Source organism: Durio zibethinus, chromosome 2 (assembly GCF_047325235.1).
Source record: "Durio zibethinus cultivar Kanyao isolate XHJ-2024 chromosome 2, ASM4732523v1, whole genome shotgun sequence".
NCBI classification, from domain to species: Eukaryota; Viridiplantae; Streptophyta; class Magnoliopsida; order Malvales; family Malvaceae; genus Durio; species Durio zibethinus.
Window position 1 is genome coordinate 36,899,446 of NC_143163.1, and position 19,480 is coordinate 36,918,925.

A 19,480-nucleotide genomic window follows, 5' to 3' on the forward strand; every position below is an offset into this window, starting at 1 on the left:
ATTTCAACTTTGAACAATAATTTATCTTCAAAATTCTTCCATTAATAGCTACATGTGAAAAAATGTTTTATCAATAATTCATAGGAGATGCATTATCATGGAATCAAGTCCTTAATAATATTAATTTTTGACCCAAATTATCACTAAGTTATACCCTTTTGTACAAAATTTCCTCTTGTTTTTCAAATCCATCCTTGTTATATATCTTTAGGGTCTTTTTTTTTAAGTCAAACAATCACATTATTGCTATATATCTTTGAATTTTGGTTTTTAGTATTATTTTGCCCTTTAAAAATCTTGTTAATAATTTTTAAATTATTCAAAAAAATATACAAATTTGGACATGGAAAACAAGGTTTAATAACATCAGCAAGTGACAATTATCAAGGCAAGTGTTTTCCTTCAAAAAAAAAAACAAACCTGTGATATTGATTTTACGTGGATGATGTGGTCCAAATTAGAAATCAGTCAAACATCGTTAATGGGACAACGATATAAAAGATTGTAAAGATCTCAATTGCATAATAATTAAAATACTAGATAATTATGAAAATTTAATGCTATAATAATGAAACAATGTGGTCAAGCCCATCAATTCATCCTCCGTCCATATATAAAGAGAATGAAAGGGAAAAAAATCCTACAAAATGAAAAAAACAATGCCAATGAATAATAATCTAATAAAAAGTTTAATTAATATGTTTTATGGTAAATATATAAAACTTTAAGTTGTTTTTTTATATATTTTTAAATGTCATCAAATGAATAACAAAAACAATAATCAATTCAAAAGAAAAACTCCACCAAAAAAAAAAGTGAAACTAAAACAGAAAGAAAATATATGACTCAGAGATAGAAATTTCTTACATGCAAAACAAAATTATGCAAATAAAAACAAACATTTTCTTGTTTATTTTTCATTTTTTCACATTTTCTCAGTAGACAAACAAGAGATAAAAGATCATATACCTAAAACTTATCTCAGAATTTGATTCAAGCCTCTTTAAACCTTAACTCTAATCGCACTAGCAAATCTTTGAAAAAAAAAAACAAATAGATAAATAAATTTAGGGTTTTTGAAAAGAATCGGAGAATAATAATAATAATAATAATAATAATAATAAGGAAGAGTGAAATAAACGCGAATGATTTAAGACACTGATAAGAATCTTACCGAATAGAAAAGGTGAAATAGTAAAGAGAACATGTGAGACAAACCCGAGAATTCGTTGTTAGGTGCATAGCCACTGCAAGAATAAGTTGGGTAAAAATAGGTTGCTGTTGTGAAAGAATAAGCTACTATTTCATCTCCGCCTATTGAGCCAAGTAGGCCATTCCATCAAATCAAAACTCTTACTCAACTATAATCTGCTTTAATTATTCTCATAACTGGGTGTCAACTCCAATCCAACTAGTAAGAGGAATAAAATGGAAATACTAATAAGATAGAAAGGATTGGAAGAGATTGTAGTGGAAAGAAAGGGCACCGCAGTTGGTGACTGGTGAGATGAGAGAAACGGGAGAAAAAAGGAAAGAAGAAAATAAAAGTTTAGGGTTTCTTAGGTTAAGGGTAAGATGATAATTTTATAAATAAAATAATAAAAATATATATAATAAAAAAGTTCGACTAGGCTCGCGAGCTATTTGAGCTGGATACTAATATACTCAAACTCGGCTTGTTTAATAAGTCAAGCTACTCGAGCTCGAACTCAGCTCAACAATTATCGAATCGAATTCGAGTTTTAATCAAATCAAATCCGAATAGCTTACGAGTACTAATGTATCATTTACACTCCTACTTAAAAACCTTACTAGAGAAACCAAAAAGGAGGACTCTACCAAAAAAAAAAACCACCAAGAAAGCCAAAAAATCTTGCAAAAAAAAAAAAACCCTTACAAAAAAAAAAAAAAAAACCCTACCAACATACCTAAAAAGAAAAAAGAGGGAAACTTGCTACCAACACAAAAAAAAAAACTAAAACAAAAAAATTAATCCTTTAGAAGCAGGGAACCCAGCACCAAATTCATCAAAAAAAATCCATAAAAAGAAGAGTTTTGGGCAAAAGTTTAAAGAGTAAATTTAGAAGGTTTGGGAAATTTTTTAGTGAAAGTGAGTTTGGATTTAAAAAGAATAGAGGAAGAGGAAACTTTTGGCATTTTTTAGGAACTTTTTGACCACCATTGAGGATCACCAATGACCAGTCAAGAAGCCCTCGATTTAAAGAAAGAAGCTTTTTATGAATAACAAAAAAAAAATTTTGGATTTTACAGAAAAAACAACAAAATGACATCGTTTTAAGAGGCCAAGATCCACACGTGACCCAACAATCTGACCTTGGGATCTTGCACCCATGGGTTCGTGCGCCCAACACGAAACCCAGCTCTTCTTTCAGCGTAGATTGATCCAATTGAATCAGCTCTAAGCCTGCATTGATTGACCCAGATCAGTGTTGACCAAACCATTGATCGGTCCAATTTAAGTAAAAAAAAATTTTTTTGAATTTTTTGAATTACTTTTTAATATTATTTTGTTATTTTAAATTTTATCATTAGTATTTATGCATATTAAAATGTTTCAATTTATTAGAATAAATTTTTGTTGTTTTTTTAGTAAAAATGTAAACAAAATAATAAAAATAAATAATGAAATATATAGTTAAAATTTTTTATAGTTTTGTTAAAATTTGGAATAAACCTTATAAAATAATAATAATAATAAAATAATTAATAATTAATGATTATGATAATAATAATAATAATAATGGTGTCTAACATTTGATAATTTTTAAAATTAAAAAAATAGAAAAAATAACCAAAAGAATTTAAAAAAAATTAATAAAAATAGTAAAAATAATAAAATAATAGAATTGATAAAAAAATAATTAAAAAGTGTAAAAAATGAAATTTTTATCCAATAATGAGATTCTAAAGTATTCTGAGTAGTGATATCTATGAAATCTCTAAGTAAGAAGATTTTTTTAAATACTATCAACGTATTAGAGCATTTATAAAAAATTTTTAATACAACAAAAAACTTTCCTTTTTGCTATAAAATAAAAATAAAAATTAATTAATTTATTAAAAATAATAAAAATGAGGAAAAAAATTTTATTCAATGATGAAATTTTAAAGTATTTCGAGTAATGACATTTTACAAAATCTTTAGGTGAAAAAAATTTTTTTAAATAATACTAATGTATTTGAGTATTTATAAAAACTTTTCAGTATAATAAAAAAAAATTTCTTCAATACAATAACATTAAAAATAAAAAATATTTTTTAAAAATGAAATAAAACACGTACATCAATATATTGCCATTCATATTGCATGCATGATTTCGTTTTTACGAAAAGTAAATACGAGCTTCAAAGATGAAATTTTAAAGTATTTCGAGAAGTAATACTTAAAAAATTTTTAGATGAAAAAAAATTTTTTTAATGTTACTAGCGTACTAAAACATTTTAAAAGCTATTTCAATAAAATGATTCTAATTTTTTTTTTCGAATAAAAATGAAACAATAAATATAGAATAAAGATAAAGTAAAAATCAAAACTACAATAAACAAAGGAAGTCAATGACTTTTTTGTCAATATTAATGGATAATACGTAATTAATTGATATCATTTTTAATTAGCACTATAAAAGTGTTAATTTTTTTCACACATAATCGATTTCTGGATCTAAAATATTTTGTAAACTTTAAAATAATTTTTTTAATTAATTTTAAAATTTTATTAAATGAATATATTTTAATAGATGACTAATCCCGTATAATCAAAAAAATTTGATAACAACTCAATTTTTCGTTTTTTTCTTTTCATTTCTAAATTCATCCGACGACTCTAAATATGTTACGACACAAGCATTAACTCTTTTCCCAGCTCAAGACAAAACTTGAATAATATATAAAAGTTCAATAAAGTGAATAAAGCTAATTTAATTAGGTATGTTGTAAATTTTTTAAAAAAAATCTAAAATCATATCCCCTTTTCAACATGAAAATGGAGAGCTATTCACACCCTAAAGCAATTGTCGCCTACAAAAGTAGATAAAAAGTCGAATAAGAACAGAAGGATAACTTCTATTGCAATTAATATATAAAATTATATAAAGCTCGATCATTCATGAGTACAAGGTCCAGACAAACCTTATATAAAATTTATCTGAATCATTATGCAATTTTATAATTGAGATTGAATGACTACGTACAAAGATTTATATAATAAAAAAGAATTATAATTAATTTATATGAACACAAACAAAAGGAAGCAATTGAACCATCTGGGGAGGGGCAAAGGGGGGTAGGGAACTAAGTAAAAAATTAATATTTATTGTTTTAAGTGGAGGCTCAAAGTGCAAGATTTCAATCCCTTCTTTTTTTACCTTGCAAATTCGTATAAAAAATAAAAACACTTAAATAATTAAATGAGAAATTATCACATTTACCGACAATCAGATTAATAAAATGACATATAATTTTAAAATATAATAAATTAATTAAAATAATAAAACATATGATAATTTTTTAATTCCACTTGTAAAAATTTTCTATTATCAATATATCAAAAATGAATTCTTTTTCCTTAACCCATAGAGATTATGTCTAACAGTTAAATAATTGCAATTTCTTTACTACGAAAGGGACAACTGAGACCAGGTTTAGGGTTCATTACAGTACATTTTAAGCTTAAAAATATAATTAATTTATATCCAAATATTATATTCTTTAAATATTTAAATTTCCGTTTGTCTGATTAACCTTCCATCTCTTGGAAGCAAATACTTGGGGTAGTTGAGAACCTTTCATCAAGTCAAAACGTTTGTGTTTTAAGCATTATTCGGATTCTTTCCTTCTTGTTTCTGCAAGATAAATGTGGACCATGTCTTAGCGTAATAATTTTGTATATTTAAAGGCATATTTAAATTTAATTTAATTTAATTAATTCATATAATTATATATTTAAAAGGTAATATTTAATAAATTTAAAATTTAAATTCAACATTTATAATCTCTTTACGCCTTATTTATATTTAAAAAAAAAAAGCATATTTAGTTGTATCAACTTTTGAGTTAAAGAAGCCAACTTTCTCAAGTAACTGTTGTAGTCACGAAATTTAGCGGGCTATAAAAGTCTTGCCTTGTATTGTCAACAATGTTGGTCAGCGATTAATAATACAAACAATTCTTCCTTTTCTTCAACATTAATGGCTTCTCTATCGTCTGATAAAACCATTCATACCTCTCTTCTCCTGATCAGTGCTTGGATATGGCTGTCATCGTTTTCTTCCTTGGCCGAGCTCCAGCATTTTCAGCACTCGGTAAAACCTGATGGGTCTCTCAACATTTTGGTGGTTGGAGACTGGGGAAGAAAAGGACGATACAATCAATCTGAAGTTGCATTTCAGGTCAGTTTCAATTGTAGCTATCTTCTTTCATGATTCATGTGATTTTTTTTTCTAATTTAATTAACAATAATGCATTCGATTAAGGTTTTTTATGACAAATGTTTTATATATATAAACATGTCTTTCTGTATGATTCGTTTTTTATTTTGCCAACTATTGAATGTAAAACTTTGCCATGGTAATAATGCTTACCAAGTTAGTTGTTTATGTTTAATTCCATTGTAAGAAAACAATTTGTTTGCCATGGAATATCTATAGCTAAAATTTCAAATTGATTTTGGAAAAAAAATGGTATACGTGTTAAGCTATTTTTATTAAATAAAAAAAACTCATCTCCTACACTGGAGATTTTGTTTAACCAATAAACTATTAATTTAGTGTATTAAAATCGGTTTCAAAATTCAGGATTTTAAATTTAAATTTTAATTAAAAAATAAAAAAAAAAATTGTTCAAATGAAGCTTATATAGTTAAGGTTTTAGACTAGCAGTTGATTGGAAAGATTTGTGAGTAAATTTATGGAAAAGGAAAAAGTAAAATATAGGCATTCCCAAAGCATGGGTTGGATCATGCCAGCAAAAACCTATAATTAAGGCCAACCGGCCTATATGTGTCGACGGCAACTCCTTATATTTGCCTCAAAAATGGCTTCCACTGGATCATTCGTCTGCCATTTGAAAGCAGTCTGAAATATAGAGGTGTAATGGCGGCAGATGATTCCATGCATAGATTCTTTCATTGAAAATATCATCAAAGGAAATCATGACCATATAATTCTTGATTAATATAGAAAATCAACCCACTAAGAGTCATTAAAATTATTATTCCCAAAACAAATTTGTCACCTAATTTTTTTTTTTTAATTTCATATGTAATATGAAAAATGCTAGTTCTATTTTTTTTTTTACCCCCAATTTTTTTGGGTATTTGTAGATGGGATCGGTGGGTCAGAAACTAGACATAGATTTTGTGATTTCAACAGGGGATAACTTCTATGAAGATGGCCTGACTGGAGTTGATGATCCAGCTTTCAATGAGTCATTCACCGCAATCTATACAGCCCCAAGTTTGAACAAACAATGGTACAATGGTAAATGAATAAAAACTTCAATCAAATTTCTACTTTCCTCAAACTAAAAATTCAAGTATATGCACATATAACATCTACTTAATTTATTCTTCATTTTTGCTGAAAAAATTAACTGGAAAAAGGGTTTTTTGTCAGTTTTGGGGAACCATGACTATAGAGGTGATGTTGAAGCACAATTGAGTCACATCCTTAGACAAAAAGACAAGAGATGGCTTTGCTTGAGATCATATACTCTCAAAGCTGGTAAAAAAAAAGGGAACTGAATCATTGTCAATTGTTAAATCCATAATTCAACTGATCAGTAGGTTGGATTTGTCACCTTGATTTTAAGTATGGTTACAATACTTTTGTCATGTTTCTTTGGCAGAATTTGTAGAGTTTTTCTTCGTGGATACAACTCCATTTGTGGACAAGTATTTCACTCATCCAGGGGATGATACCTATGACTGGAAAGGCGTCTATCCCAGGGAATATTATCTTTCAAATCTCCTCAAGGTAAAAATCATAGGAACGATGCTTTAATATTTTATTGTGAAGACACTATAATAAAAAATTTTAAAAAAATGTTGAGGGAAAACGGTATTCTTGGTTCCAAACAGGACGTGGATGAAGCATTAAAGAAATCTAATGCACAATGGAAGATAGTGGTTGGACACCATACAATCAAAAGCGCAGGAAACCATGGTGTCACCGAAGAGCTGGTTGAACAACTTGTACCAATCCTTGAAGTAATAATCTAAACGACCAACAAAACTATATCAATTGCATTTTCAGTTTGCTTATGTTTATAATGGAAATTAATTATACCCTTTTTTTCTCAGGCAAATAGTGTAGACATGTACATTAACGGCCACGATCACTGCTTGGAACACATCATTGAAAGTAACAGGTAGAATTTTCATACATTTTTTGAGATTTTATATGAGATACGAGCATCCGAAATAACATATATAAATGCAGTCAAATTCAATATTTAACTACTGGTGGTGGCTCAAAGGCATGGAAAGGTCAAATACACCCGTGGGATCCAGAGGAACTCAAGTTCTACTATGATGGGCAAGGATTTATGTCAATGCAAATAACTCAAAAAAGTGTTTATATCGCCTTCTATGATATTTTTGGCAGAGTTTTGCATGCATGGAATATCTCCAAAGAGCAGTATTCATCTGCTTAGTTAGAGAAATTCACTAAATGTATAAATCAGAAGGTTGTTGTAGATAAATTGCTTACTGATCTTCAAGTGCTGCAATTTCAGGCGGTGGGGTGACAATGAAATATAATAGTCATTATATAGGTGTGCAAAAAAAGACTAATATGTATGAGAATAATTGCCTCTGAATACAATAGTTCCTCCAATGAAAGTTTGATTTCTCTCCACCCCCCCCCCCCCCCCCAAAAAAAAAAAAGGAACTCCTTGGCTCTTGACTTGATTCCTCCTAGTTTTTACTCATCAATCTTGGAAGAGAAAGGTAAGTGGCGTTGAAATTAGATTTTGTTGGAGGCGTTGCTTTTCAAATGTAAAATATAGCACCAAGACCAAAAGGGTCGTCCTCAATCTGATTTGCTAAAATAATGTTCATTTTCATTTATTTGGCTTAGCGATAATGAGCATTCAAAATCTAGAAGTCAACTGCTTCTAATTGAAGTTGGGAGTTGGAACCTCACGATTTCCTCTTCAGCGTGATTTTCAAGTGTGTCATTTTCTGTGGCAAACCTGCTACTTTCCCTTGCACAGATTTTACAGTCTAATCGATAGTTTGGAATTGACAGGGTTGAATAAATTCAGATTGGTGCTCATGCTATTATAAAAGTCAGTTCAAACAAGAAGAGAATTAAAAAACAAGAGAAAAAAAAATCAACGACCAAATATGATAATATTTGCTTTAATGGTGTGTGAGATAAGTCCTTCAGGAGTTGTACAAGAGAAATGAAGGTAATTTTGTAAGTACTAATCTCTAGGGAAAGGCTCTGAATCAAGGTATTTCACCTAGATTAAGCAGGTAGCGCACAGCAGCAGCTCAACTAAGTTTGTAAGAATAAAACTTGTAAAACTAGACAGTAAGAATAAAACTTGTAAAACTAGACAGTAATAAGAACCAAAGTTAAATTAATGGAGTTTTTCACCTAGCGTGAGAGTCACAAGACAACAAAAAAAAGGAAAAGTGAACATGAAGGATTGCAGAGAGAACCGAGGAATTCCTCCCTCCCCTTTGTTCCCCTCCTACTGGTATGAAATGTCAAAAGTCTCGAATGTTGCCGCTCTTTACATTTGCTTTAAACTCATTGCTGTTCGCAGCCTACCTCCTTTCCTTCCGAGAAATTCTCTCTCTCTCTCTCTCTCTCTCTCTCTCTCTCTCTCTAAACTGCACTAGCAGGTCTGGTTGACACTATTGTCAGCACATTGTTGTTCTTCCTTTATCACAGCTCTCCCATTGCCAGTTCCATCTACACTTCCATCGCAGTCTGGCTTTGGAGATTTTCCATCCAACCTCCCCTTAGGAGAAGTTGTATGATGATTGGGTTTCCCAGAACCATTCTCTTTTTCCAGTGAAGTTGTCTCCACAGGAATATTGAGTTCAGTTGCAGTAGTTGACAACTGTTGAGGTGATGAATTACCAGAGCCTGGTGGAGGCAGGAAAACTCCAGTGCCAGGAACAGGCAAACGAGGTGGAGGAGCAGCTGGCCAACCAGTTGAACCAGGTGGAATGGGAACTGCAGCGGGAAAAGGTATTGCAGGAGCAACCGGAGTGGGGACAAATAACGTTTGAACACCATTGGGAGGAGGTATTTGTGGGCGAATTGGTGGGGCTGGCAGTACGCCAGTTGTTGGTATTGCTGCATAATGCTTGGGACCAGCAGAATGACGAAAATTATTAAGTGATCTACTAGGTGGTGGACCCCATTGTGAAGACTGAGAAACTGAAGGTGAAGAAAGCCTCTGGTTGTCAGTTATGGATTTCTTTGGTTGATACTTGGTAAATGTAACAAGTATTCGTTGCTTTCGGACGGAAGGAAGTGCATATTTGGCAAAATCGGCTGATTTTCCTTGCATCACAAGCAGAGATCTGCATGATAGTTATGAAACATACGATCTCAGGAATATGACACAAAAGAAGAGAATCCAATTGGACTCAATGAGGAAGCAATGCTATGAAAGACTAACTTTTATTAGTCATCACTATTCTAATAGATTTGGGGACTATATAGTCTATACCCTAAAAGCATTATTACCAGTTTTTTTTTTTTTAGGATTGACTTAAACAGTTAAATTGCTCAAAGTTAGTAATCTGGAAATATATAGATATCATTCAATTTTAAACATGCATCATTCTCCAAGCACATTGAAGGGTTGTGAATGTGGTAGGATCAAGAGAAAGAGTAAAATAATTACCCAGGTGCAAGAGAAAGCTTTAGAGAACCTCTAAAGTCCCCAGGATAATCAAATGCAATTACCCTTCCAAAAGTAATATCGCACTCAGTCAAGAACATGATGCAAACAGGCTTTCCAAACCAAGGTGGTGACATGCGAGGCTGTGAATGATCCCCCTAGGAAAAAAAACCACCATAAGCCTTAAGCTTATTTTATACAGAACCACCAGAAGAACCATCTTTACCTACCTCATTATAGAAATCAATGATGCAAGAGTCTGGCTTTGCAGTTATAACTTGTAAGTCAACCAACAGTTCAATAGCATCTTGCAGCAAGGCAGGAATGGCTTCTACTCTCCGATCTGCTAAAGCTCAATCAAATTAGAAAGGAATTAAAATTTCTTGAAAGTATTTATCACGCAAAAATTAAACATATATTTCATTACTTTCTGTGTGCATGTGTGTTTAGGTGGGTGGGTGGGTGGATTGGTATGGGAAGAAGTCAAGGAGGGGAAGGCTCATCAAAGAAACATGCCTTTGGAAGTCCCTGCAGCAGTTTCATCATCTAGAGGTGCATCTGCAATTGGAAGGCCCAATTGAATCATCTCTCTGCCATGTCCTTTCATGGGTTTTTTTGAAGCGACGTATGTCTGACCTGCTTCATGTAAATTGTCACATAGCAATTCAGCTATAACTGATATTTGAATACAATGATAGTACTTTTACAGAAATATTCAGCATCCAAGAAAATGCACTACCAGACTGAAACAAAATTATTCAAAGATTGATCAGCAATTAAGAGAACAGAATCAGCTTAAGCATGAGCAGAATTATCTGTTCCTCCAACACAATACAGAATTCAGCCATGGTACACAGATAAAATCAGAAATTTAAAAAAAAAAAAAAAAAACAATGACAATAAAAGAAATACTAGCACCTTCAACCATTGCCACAATGGTCCCCAATGCATTCTTAGGTACCAGCTTCACCCAGAAACAGATGCATGATAGATAAAACTATAAACAGTAGTTGCAAAAGATGCTGCAAGCCTATCAACTATGATTATGATTCAGCTGAAAGCAAAAATATTCAGAAAAGGAGTGGACAAATGATGGACAAAGGTTAGGACTGGAATTGGATCATAGGAGCGCACCAGCAACGTGGTAAGGAAATTCTCGGTCCTAAAATGATCATTTAAGCTATTTGGGATGTTAACAATTTAACATATAGATTAATGACAAACAAAATAACCTAGGAGGTATACATTAATGTATATTTATAAGATTTGCTTTTAAATGCTGAAAAGAATTATCTAACACTAACATGTGCCAAATTGACTTGGTAAATGTTTATGTGCTCCAACACTAATTTTATACATCATTTTTCCATACAAGCATCTTCTCTAAAAAATAATAATGAAACTTTTACATTATGTCCTTATTACCCGGTTAATTCAATCAATATTCTCAACCCAGCTTTGAGACTGACCAGCAAAGGGGGGGCACAGTAGAAGGCAGTAGATCAACGTACAAGGATAAAAAAATCATTTATTTTCATTTTTTCCCTCTATGTTTTATATAAATTGAATGCAATCATTCGATCTCACTCGAATGATCTCCACAAAAATATATTCAAAATGAATTTACAAGCAAATGAAAAGATAAGAAAATAAGATTGCAAAATAGGGGGAAAAAGTCATAGCACAGAAAAATTGAGGAAATTGCAAAGAGTTGAAGAATGAAGATTAAATGAAAACTTCTAGAAGTTTAAAGCAAAACTCAAGAAGGGATTTTAAGGATGCAAAATAATGAGGAAAAGTAATTAAAGGAAATGAGAAAGGAAAAAACTGAGATCAAATCATCGGTGTTTAGCTGCACTGGACCACAAAAAAGTTAGTTCTTTCTATCAGTGTTCAAGTGCACTCGAGCTAAAAAAGCACTGGCACTTTTATGCAACAATGGATAGAGACCTGGCTACCTTGATATTCACATAAGCAGGCAGTACAAGCTGCTTTTAATAACGACTGGACTGATTAAATGGCAGTTCATATCTAGTTTTAACATATTTGATCAGGTATCAACCATTGATTTCCACCGAAAAGGAAAGAAAAACCTCTTCTAGCTCTGAAGAAAAACAGACATACAATTGATTTCCACCAGAAGGATACCCACTCCCTGAATTTGAACATATGATTTCCATCTTAGAAGATAACATATTTTCACTACTGGATAAAGCAAACATAAACATGGAAGTAAAAGAAAAACTGTATCTCGCTAATATTTTCATAAATTTCTGCTTGATTTTCTTGGTTTTCTTTTCCAATATTCTTACACTTACCCTTTTCTAATACACTTTTTTGTTTGGCTAATCTCATGGTATAACATAACTTGATTTTGAGTGCCTGTTTGGTATGGTTGGAATAACACATGAGCAGTTGCGCCATAGTAAGAAGGGAAAGCAAGCTAACCAGCTCAAAATCCCTCCAACCATATGAGGGTAAGAGTCAAACCCAGTTTTATACGGGTAACCAATGTGACAGCCCAAGAGCTTTCTGTTGAACACAAACCTTTCCTCCCCTAGATGGTATTTATAAGAATAAAGGGGCCCAAAATTGCAGAGCTAAGTTCCAGGCCAAGATTTATACAAAAAAACAAACATGCATCAGTCAATTTAAATGCAGGCAGAAAGCAGTATTATCAAGAAAAGTAATTAATTATGCCCATATCTCTTATAATTAGAGGGTTTGGCCTCCATACAGACTTTTTGTTTCACTATATTTGTCTAGCTGACAAAAAAAAATCAGAATTTATCACCCAAGTGAAACAATAATAATATTTAACATGCCAAATCACTTCAAAAACATAAACAATGATAGCAGTTAAAGAGTAGAAACAATCACAAATAAATCTAGAAAAATTAGCTTTCTGATACAAAAACCAAGCTAATATTAAGCTCATTTGAAAGTCATAAGAAAAAACAATCATATGATCTTTTGTCCCATTGTCGTAATAAACAACATAGAAATCATATTCATCCCAGGAAGTTAATATTAAGCTCATTTGAAAAAGTTATAATAGAGAAAACCTAAATGCAACAATGGAGCCAACATAGAACAAAATCCCCATTTCTACCCAATAAAAAGGTAGTAGCATGCTCAGTGCAAGCATGTACGATTAAAATTAAATAAACAGATAGAACCCTAGATTTACATTGACACAGAAAAAGTGAGTTAGAAAAGAAGGTCGTTGTACCATCATTGTAAACTGCATGACATGACATTGACCTAATCCCCGTCTAGCTCTATCAGACCTATATTCTATGACGACGGTCCAGTACTTAATTACAAGCTTGTGACAAATTCATAAAAGTCAGCAGATGAAGACTTGCCAATAGGATAGGCCAAGCAAGCACGCTAAACTATGCAGCTTCAACAAACGATGAGCCCCGTTTTTCCAACCACATATATGTTCATGACCATGGCAATGTCCATGGCATGAATTTAAAGCACAAGTCGAACTGAAAAACAGCTGAGAAATTCTTCCAAGCTAAATAGGTAAATAAGTAAAAGTGTATATCATAAAACTAAATCAGCACTCTTCTATGTGCAATGATCATTCCTATTTCTTTTCACTGTTCTTCTCACTTCAGAAATATGAGAAAGTGACTCTATAGATAAATTAACCAAGGAAACAACTCAAAGCTTCCAAGGATCGAATGCAATTTGGAAAGAATTACTTCCTTCTTGCAGGACCAGAAAAAAGAATGGAGCTTCTAAGAGAACTTGCCTTGAAATTGTCCCCTTTTTCCTGCGGCCCTTAAATCATTTACCAATGAGACAAGATTTGAAACTTCCTTCTCATCAAACAGTTCTTCATACAATTTTAGCCCATCCACCACGTTAACCTTAAAATAAAAATATCGGCTTATAAGAAGTAGAAACAGAATAGGGGGAAAAAGAAGCAAGAAGCTATCAGTTCATCCAGAATTTCAAGAAATATCATCACAAAGGTTATAAAGAATTACCATCTTTCTGTCAAACATCTCATTACCAACAAAAGTTTTAGGAGCTGTATACAGATTCTGCTTTTCATTCTGATTTCGGGAGGAATGTAAATCATTCTCTAAAAGATCATAAATAAAAAGTATTAATATAACAAAACAGAATGAAACTAAAATTTAAACTCTAAGAAATTATTCAGAGAGAGTGAAATGTCTGAGTTCAATTGTTCAACGTATCGTGCAGGAGTTGAATCAAAGTTGCAACCACTAAATACCCTACCCAGTTTATTCTCACCCTTCCTAGCTAAATAGAAAAGAGAGGATATTTGCAAAAATAGATAAGTACATAAATTTGGATAAGTTCAAATCTTAGTCAAAAAAAAGAAAAGAAAAATGATTGCAGTGAAAATTAAATGTACAGCAGCTGCTACTCATAAATAGTGCAGCTACCAACTTCAGAACCTTCTAAGAGCTAAAAGTAACCCGTCACCAAAGTAAAAGGATGTACCTTTATAGATCGATGTGCATCCACCATTTACATCCTCATTTCCAGGTTCTGTATTTCCAGGTGTAGTTCCCTTTGAACTCCCTGACTTTTTTAAGCTGCTATCAGCATGAGGTTTAGAACCAATATCTGCATTCAAAGCCCAACAAAAAAGGAATGTAAATCTCACAACATAGATTATCAAGTACAATACATAATTACAATTAAGGGGTGTCAATTAACTTTTTAAAAACATTAAGTAATTATCATCCTATGTGGTGTGGCTAAGAAAAGCTCGAAAATGTATCAAAAGAACCTTCATTAAGAACAAATGAAAAATCCCTAGGAGTTAAAGTTAAAACCAGAATGATTGCCTTATGCACTGATATAAAAATGCCCCATGCCAAAACACAGTTCTAATGAAATTTAGCCAGCCTCTATTGGGATATATTTGAAGATAAAAGTATGTAAAACAAATACTTAGCACAATATGAAACTGGAAGTTATTTATCACATCAGTTACATTCCAATATGTGCACATAAACTAATAACAAATTTGGTAATAAAGTATGTGAATTGTAACCTCTCCAAGATTGTATATAAGTTATTAAATGCATGCCTTTGATTTTATTTTCATCCATTTACAACTATACCACTCTCAGATGAAGAAAATATCTGCCTTTAATTATACATAACCCCAGTTTCAGACAATTACTAGCAAAAATAGTGCAACTGTTGATTAGGTAGGTATATGCATATTCAGGTCAACGTGGGAAACAGAGAATGTGACAGCAATTTCCAAATAAGAAAGCTTGCTTTATAATCCTACAAACCTAATAGAAATTTTACCAAACAACAAAAGGCTACTTTCTTGTTTCTGATAAGAAGCCTAATCCAAGAAAGAAGCATATATAGCAACACCATGCTTTTTAAGCAAGTAAATAGTTCCTTAGTCAACAATATCAACACCCAAAATCCTTTAGAAATATAAATTTCGATCATCTCCGTCACAAACCAATAACCAAACATAACAAAGCTAGAGAATACGAGGTATCATTCACCGACAAATTCAACCTTCACCACAATGTAAGGAAAACATATAAAAAAAGAAACATGAACCAAGTAGTTACCTTTTTTATCCTCTGTGACAGCTGAGCCCTTATCATCCACCTTCCCTACTTCACCACCCGATTTAACTTCCTCACGTTTCTCACTCCCTCTCTCATTTCTCTCTGAAACTGTGGTGACAGTCGAATTCCCATCACCATCCACCCCAGAATTCTGCACTTCTTTAGCCACATCTACCCTGTGGCCCTTAAACCCAATGCCAGATCTTTTAAACTCTTTTCCCCCAACTTTACCTTGATCATAGTGCCTTTGTCTACGTCTCCACGCTACCTGTTGAAGCGCGTAGGAAACCTCAGCAACTGAAAAGTACTGCTGCATATGAAGCACGGGGCTCCAATTACATCTCCTTTGTTGAATGCAACTTATGACGGCTTCATACTCCCCAAAGTCCCCTATCTCACACAAATGATGACAAAGGGAGTCAATCATAGCATTGGCTGCAGCAAATTCCCCCCGCAGCCAATAGATAACGCCATCACGCTCATCGGGGAACCATTGCCAGGGATGGTGCTGGTGGATCTCTCCTCCTCCTGCACCTCCACCGCCAGCAACGGCCCCAGCAGCACCGCCAGCTGCTCCAGCTTCAGAAGCAGGAAACTGCATTTTATCTGATAAAATTAAATTTCCCGATGGCATTGCCATTGAGAAAATTTCCCTAACACCAATCCAAAAAAAAAAAAAACCAAACAGCTAAACCAACATATACAAATTAAAATACCCCAAATCCAGATCTAATTAATTTAAATCCCACAACATCCAACCGCAAAAATCACAAACAAAATTCTTTTAACTCAAAAGAATTCAACTTTAAACAAGATACAATTCCGTGAAAAAAAATGAACAACTGGGTTTTTATCTTCTTTCTTTTCTAGGTCTAAGCCGATCTAATAAAAGATTTACAATGAGAAAAGAAATGGGTAGCTGAGGAGCAACAAATGGAAAATGGAGGTTGGTCCCGTTTAGTCAGATCTGGAATATGGGTCTTTGCTTTTGTTGTGTGATGTCCGTGTGAGGATACAGTGAAACAAAAGAGTGACGTGAAGATGGGGAGTGTCAAAAGCAAATAAATAAATAAACAAATAAAAATAGATAAAGAGATCTAGGGTTTGGACTGTGGTGTATCTTGGGGAGTTGGGGTTGAAGAAAAAAAGAGACGACTTTCTCGTGTAGGAGACGGAGAGTGACAGTGAACAAAAATGGCTTATTGATCACGCATGTGTCTGCTTGAAACGGTGGCTAAAATTTAGACCGGCAATTTTTGTATTATGTTATATTTTTATAAAAATTATGTATTATAATATAATTCGTGTCATTCGAATTCAAAATATATTTTTATAATTTTATTAAATTTATTTATAATTTTTATTATAATTTTAAATTATATTTTTTTATATTATATTTGAAACTATAGAGTGCTTTGAGTTTTGAGATTTACAATTTTTTTGCTAGTATGGATCGATCATGGAACCGTGATCGAATACACTATTTCATTTTGAAGGGTGATTTTGGTCTTTCCAAAAGTGTGAACAAATATATTTATATTTTCTTTTCGGCTGACTTTGGGTTTTTGGGCTAATCTTGGACATGTATATTTGGGTTTCCGAGTTTCGTTTGTGGGTCGGGTTGTTCATTTAAATTTGAAGGCCTGCTCATTTATAAGGGCTCAACAAAAATATTAAATTTATTAAATGGGCTTAAGAAAAAATGAGACCCAAATAGATCAAGTCTTAATTCCAATAGTCTCTGAATCAGATTTTTCATTTTTTTAATTCAAAAATACATATTACATAAAAAATATATATATAATATTGTAATATAAACATTAAAAATATGCAAAATTAGCCATTGTTTTAAAATTTAATACAAAAATTATTAAAGATTAAATAAAAATTCATGTTTTTACTTTCTAAAATTTTTTAAAATATTTGGATTATTCTCAAAAATTCCATTTAATAATTTAATGGATAAAATTTGAAGTTCTATCTGTAGTCGAGTTTGAGCAAATATGTAAGATGTTGATATAGACTTAAAGTAAGCTTGATCATAAACACCTCTAATTAAGATTTACCTTTCATAATTTATTTTTTTAAAAAATCAAACCTGCTTTTTGAGTTGAAAATTTTTTTATTACGACTTGCTTCTTATCATTAAAACTAAATTTTATAATAATTATAAATTTTTTACTTTGCGAAGAATAAGATATTTGTCAATTTTGGGCTAAGATATAAATAATTTAAATAAACTATGTGAAAGCTAGCATCTTATTCATAGGTGTAAAAGTTTGAAGCATTTGCATGATATTTGAATAAGAATGGAGTTCAATTTCCATTAAACCAAGCTCTTATCCATGTTCTCAGACCTTGAATGATAGATGAAGCTACTAGTTCCGTTGACAATCTCATCGTTGGCATCCCATACGTCAAGTAAAACCCTCCATTCATTTCCCATTTAGTTATATATTTTTGTAATGATTTTGATAATATGATTTGTTTATATATATGGAACCTTATTGAATTGAAATTTAATAATTATGATAAATAATTTTCCATTTTCCTATTATGCAATTAGAGTAATAAGATTGTTTTGTTGATAATCTTGCCTTAATATCCACATTACGTATCCCATACGTAATGTTAAACCTTCCATGTATTTCTCATTTAATTATATCATTTTTTTATAAAAATTTTGATAATATAATTATATATATGGATCAAATTATATATTTTCGGAATTTAGATATAGAATTAATATTTTTAATAAATATAACAATATAATTATATCTATCGTGCATGTAAAATTTTTAATTGATTCAATATCTTTATTATATTGATTGAGAATATTATTTTTTTATATATATTTAAAAGTTAAAATTTTTTATATCAAACAAATAATTGACATTTTTGAGGTACAAAGGAGGTTAATGCCTAAAACAATTGAAAAAAAAAATTGCAATTGTTAAGATAGAACCCTAATCTTGTTATATTAAAATAAAATGAAAGGGTTTCTTCTTCACATTACCCATAGATTTATCAAATAAACCCAGACCCCAGTTGATTTAGTATGGACAAACAAGCAAGGACAAGTTACAAATTATCTAGGGAGTAATAAATGAAATTTTAGTATGGGCCACTTTATGAGGCATTGAGTGAGCTGGGCTGGTCCAAGCTTCAGTGTGAGTCCTCAATGTCAGAAATTGTTCACATATAGTTATTGGTTATTACAATCTTCTTTACCAAAAAATTTAGATAGAAGGTTTTTTTTTGGGTGAAATTCATTAAGTTTTTAATTAAAAATGATTAAAGATAAATTAGAATTGAAGATTAAAGTTGATAGATTGAAAGATCTTATTACATATATCAATTATATAAAATTTGAAAAAATTTAATAAAATTTTTATATATTGTTAAATAGTTATTTTTAATAAAAATTTTGACTGAATTTTTACTTTTGAATAAATAATGATTAGATTTGAATTATAAACAAAAATTTTAATAATTATTATATATATTATTGAATTTTTCATTGAACTTTATATCAATTTATCGATTTAAAATTTTTATTAAAATTTTAATTAAATGGTTTATATTAAAATCTTTATGAATTTCACTTAAAAGAATTCATCTAAGATTTTTCCCTTCTTTACTTGGATAAGAGAGCCCGCCTAACTCCATTTCTTTTCTTTTTTTTAATTCTAACATTATTAATTTTGCAAATGAAGTCTATCATATCTTTATAATTATACAACTGTTTTAGCTATAAATTAATATTCTGTTAGCTATTATTTTATTTTATTTTTGTTTAAATGCTCTTTTTGCTTAATATTTTGTTGGTTATATGTGTCCATAGCTAATAACAGCATGCTTCTAACAGACCATACTTCAGTTTACTATGTGTCCTATACTCGTATGTAATGTAACTATGTAAGCATATGCTACGCATTCGTTAAAATCTTTTATGTTGAAGTCCTTTGAAGGTTTTCCTAAGATTTTCACAATTTTATAAA

General features: G+C 31.2%; 2 protein-coding genes across 4 annotated transcripts; one reads left to right on the forward strand and one right to left on the reverse strand.

Annotated features, from left to right (window-relative positions):
- The first annotated feature begins 5,144 nt into the window (after positions 1-5,144).
- Positions 5,145-7,858, forward strand: LOC111317544 (purple acid phosphatase 7-like). 2 transcript variants are annotated; one of them, XM_022919975.2, is made up of 7 exons: positions 5,146-5,408; positions 6,341-6,497; positions 6,633-6,740; positions 6,865-6,992; positions 7,097-7,225; positions 7,319-7,386; positions 7,458-7,858. In XM_022919975.2, the coding sequence occupies exons 1-7, from the start codon at positions 5,208-5,210 to the stop codon at positions 7,669-7,671; spliced, it is 1,005 nt and encodes a 334-aa protein (XP_022775710.2). In that variant the 5' UTR covers positions 5,146-5,207; the 3' UTR covers positions 7,672-7,858. The 2 variants fall into 2 exon arrangements, with proteins under 2 accessions (XP_022775711.2, XP_022775710.2); XM_022919976.2 differs by lacking the exon at positions 6,633-6,740 and having other exon boundaries at positions 5,145-5,408.
- Positions 7,859-8,584: 726 nt separating this feature from the next.
- On the reverse strand, positions 8,585-16,742 carry LOC111318141 (RNA demethylase ALKBH10B-like). Of its 2 annotated transcripts, XM_022920811.2 has the most exons (8): positions 15,480-16,742; positions 14,374-14,499; positions 13,890-13,987; positions 13,652-13,769; positions 10,402-10,521; positions 10,116-10,228; positions 9,889-10,043; positions 8,585-9,562 (listed from the first exon to the last, which is right to left on the reverse strand). In XM_022920811.2, the coding sequence occupies exons 1-8, from the start codon at positions 16,117-16,119 to the stop codon at positions 8,866-8,868; spliced, it is 2,067 nt and encodes a 688-aa protein (XP_022776546.2). In that variant the 5' UTR covers positions 16,120-16,742; the 3' UTR covers positions 8,585-8,865. The 2 variants fall into 2 exon arrangements, with proteins under 2 accessions (XP_022776546.2, XP_089610999.1); XM_089754873.1 differs by lacking the exons at positions 13,652-13,769; positions 13,890-13,987 and having other exon boundaries at positions 15,480-16,652.
- Between the last annotated feature and the right edge of the window lie 2,738 nt (positions 16,743-19,480).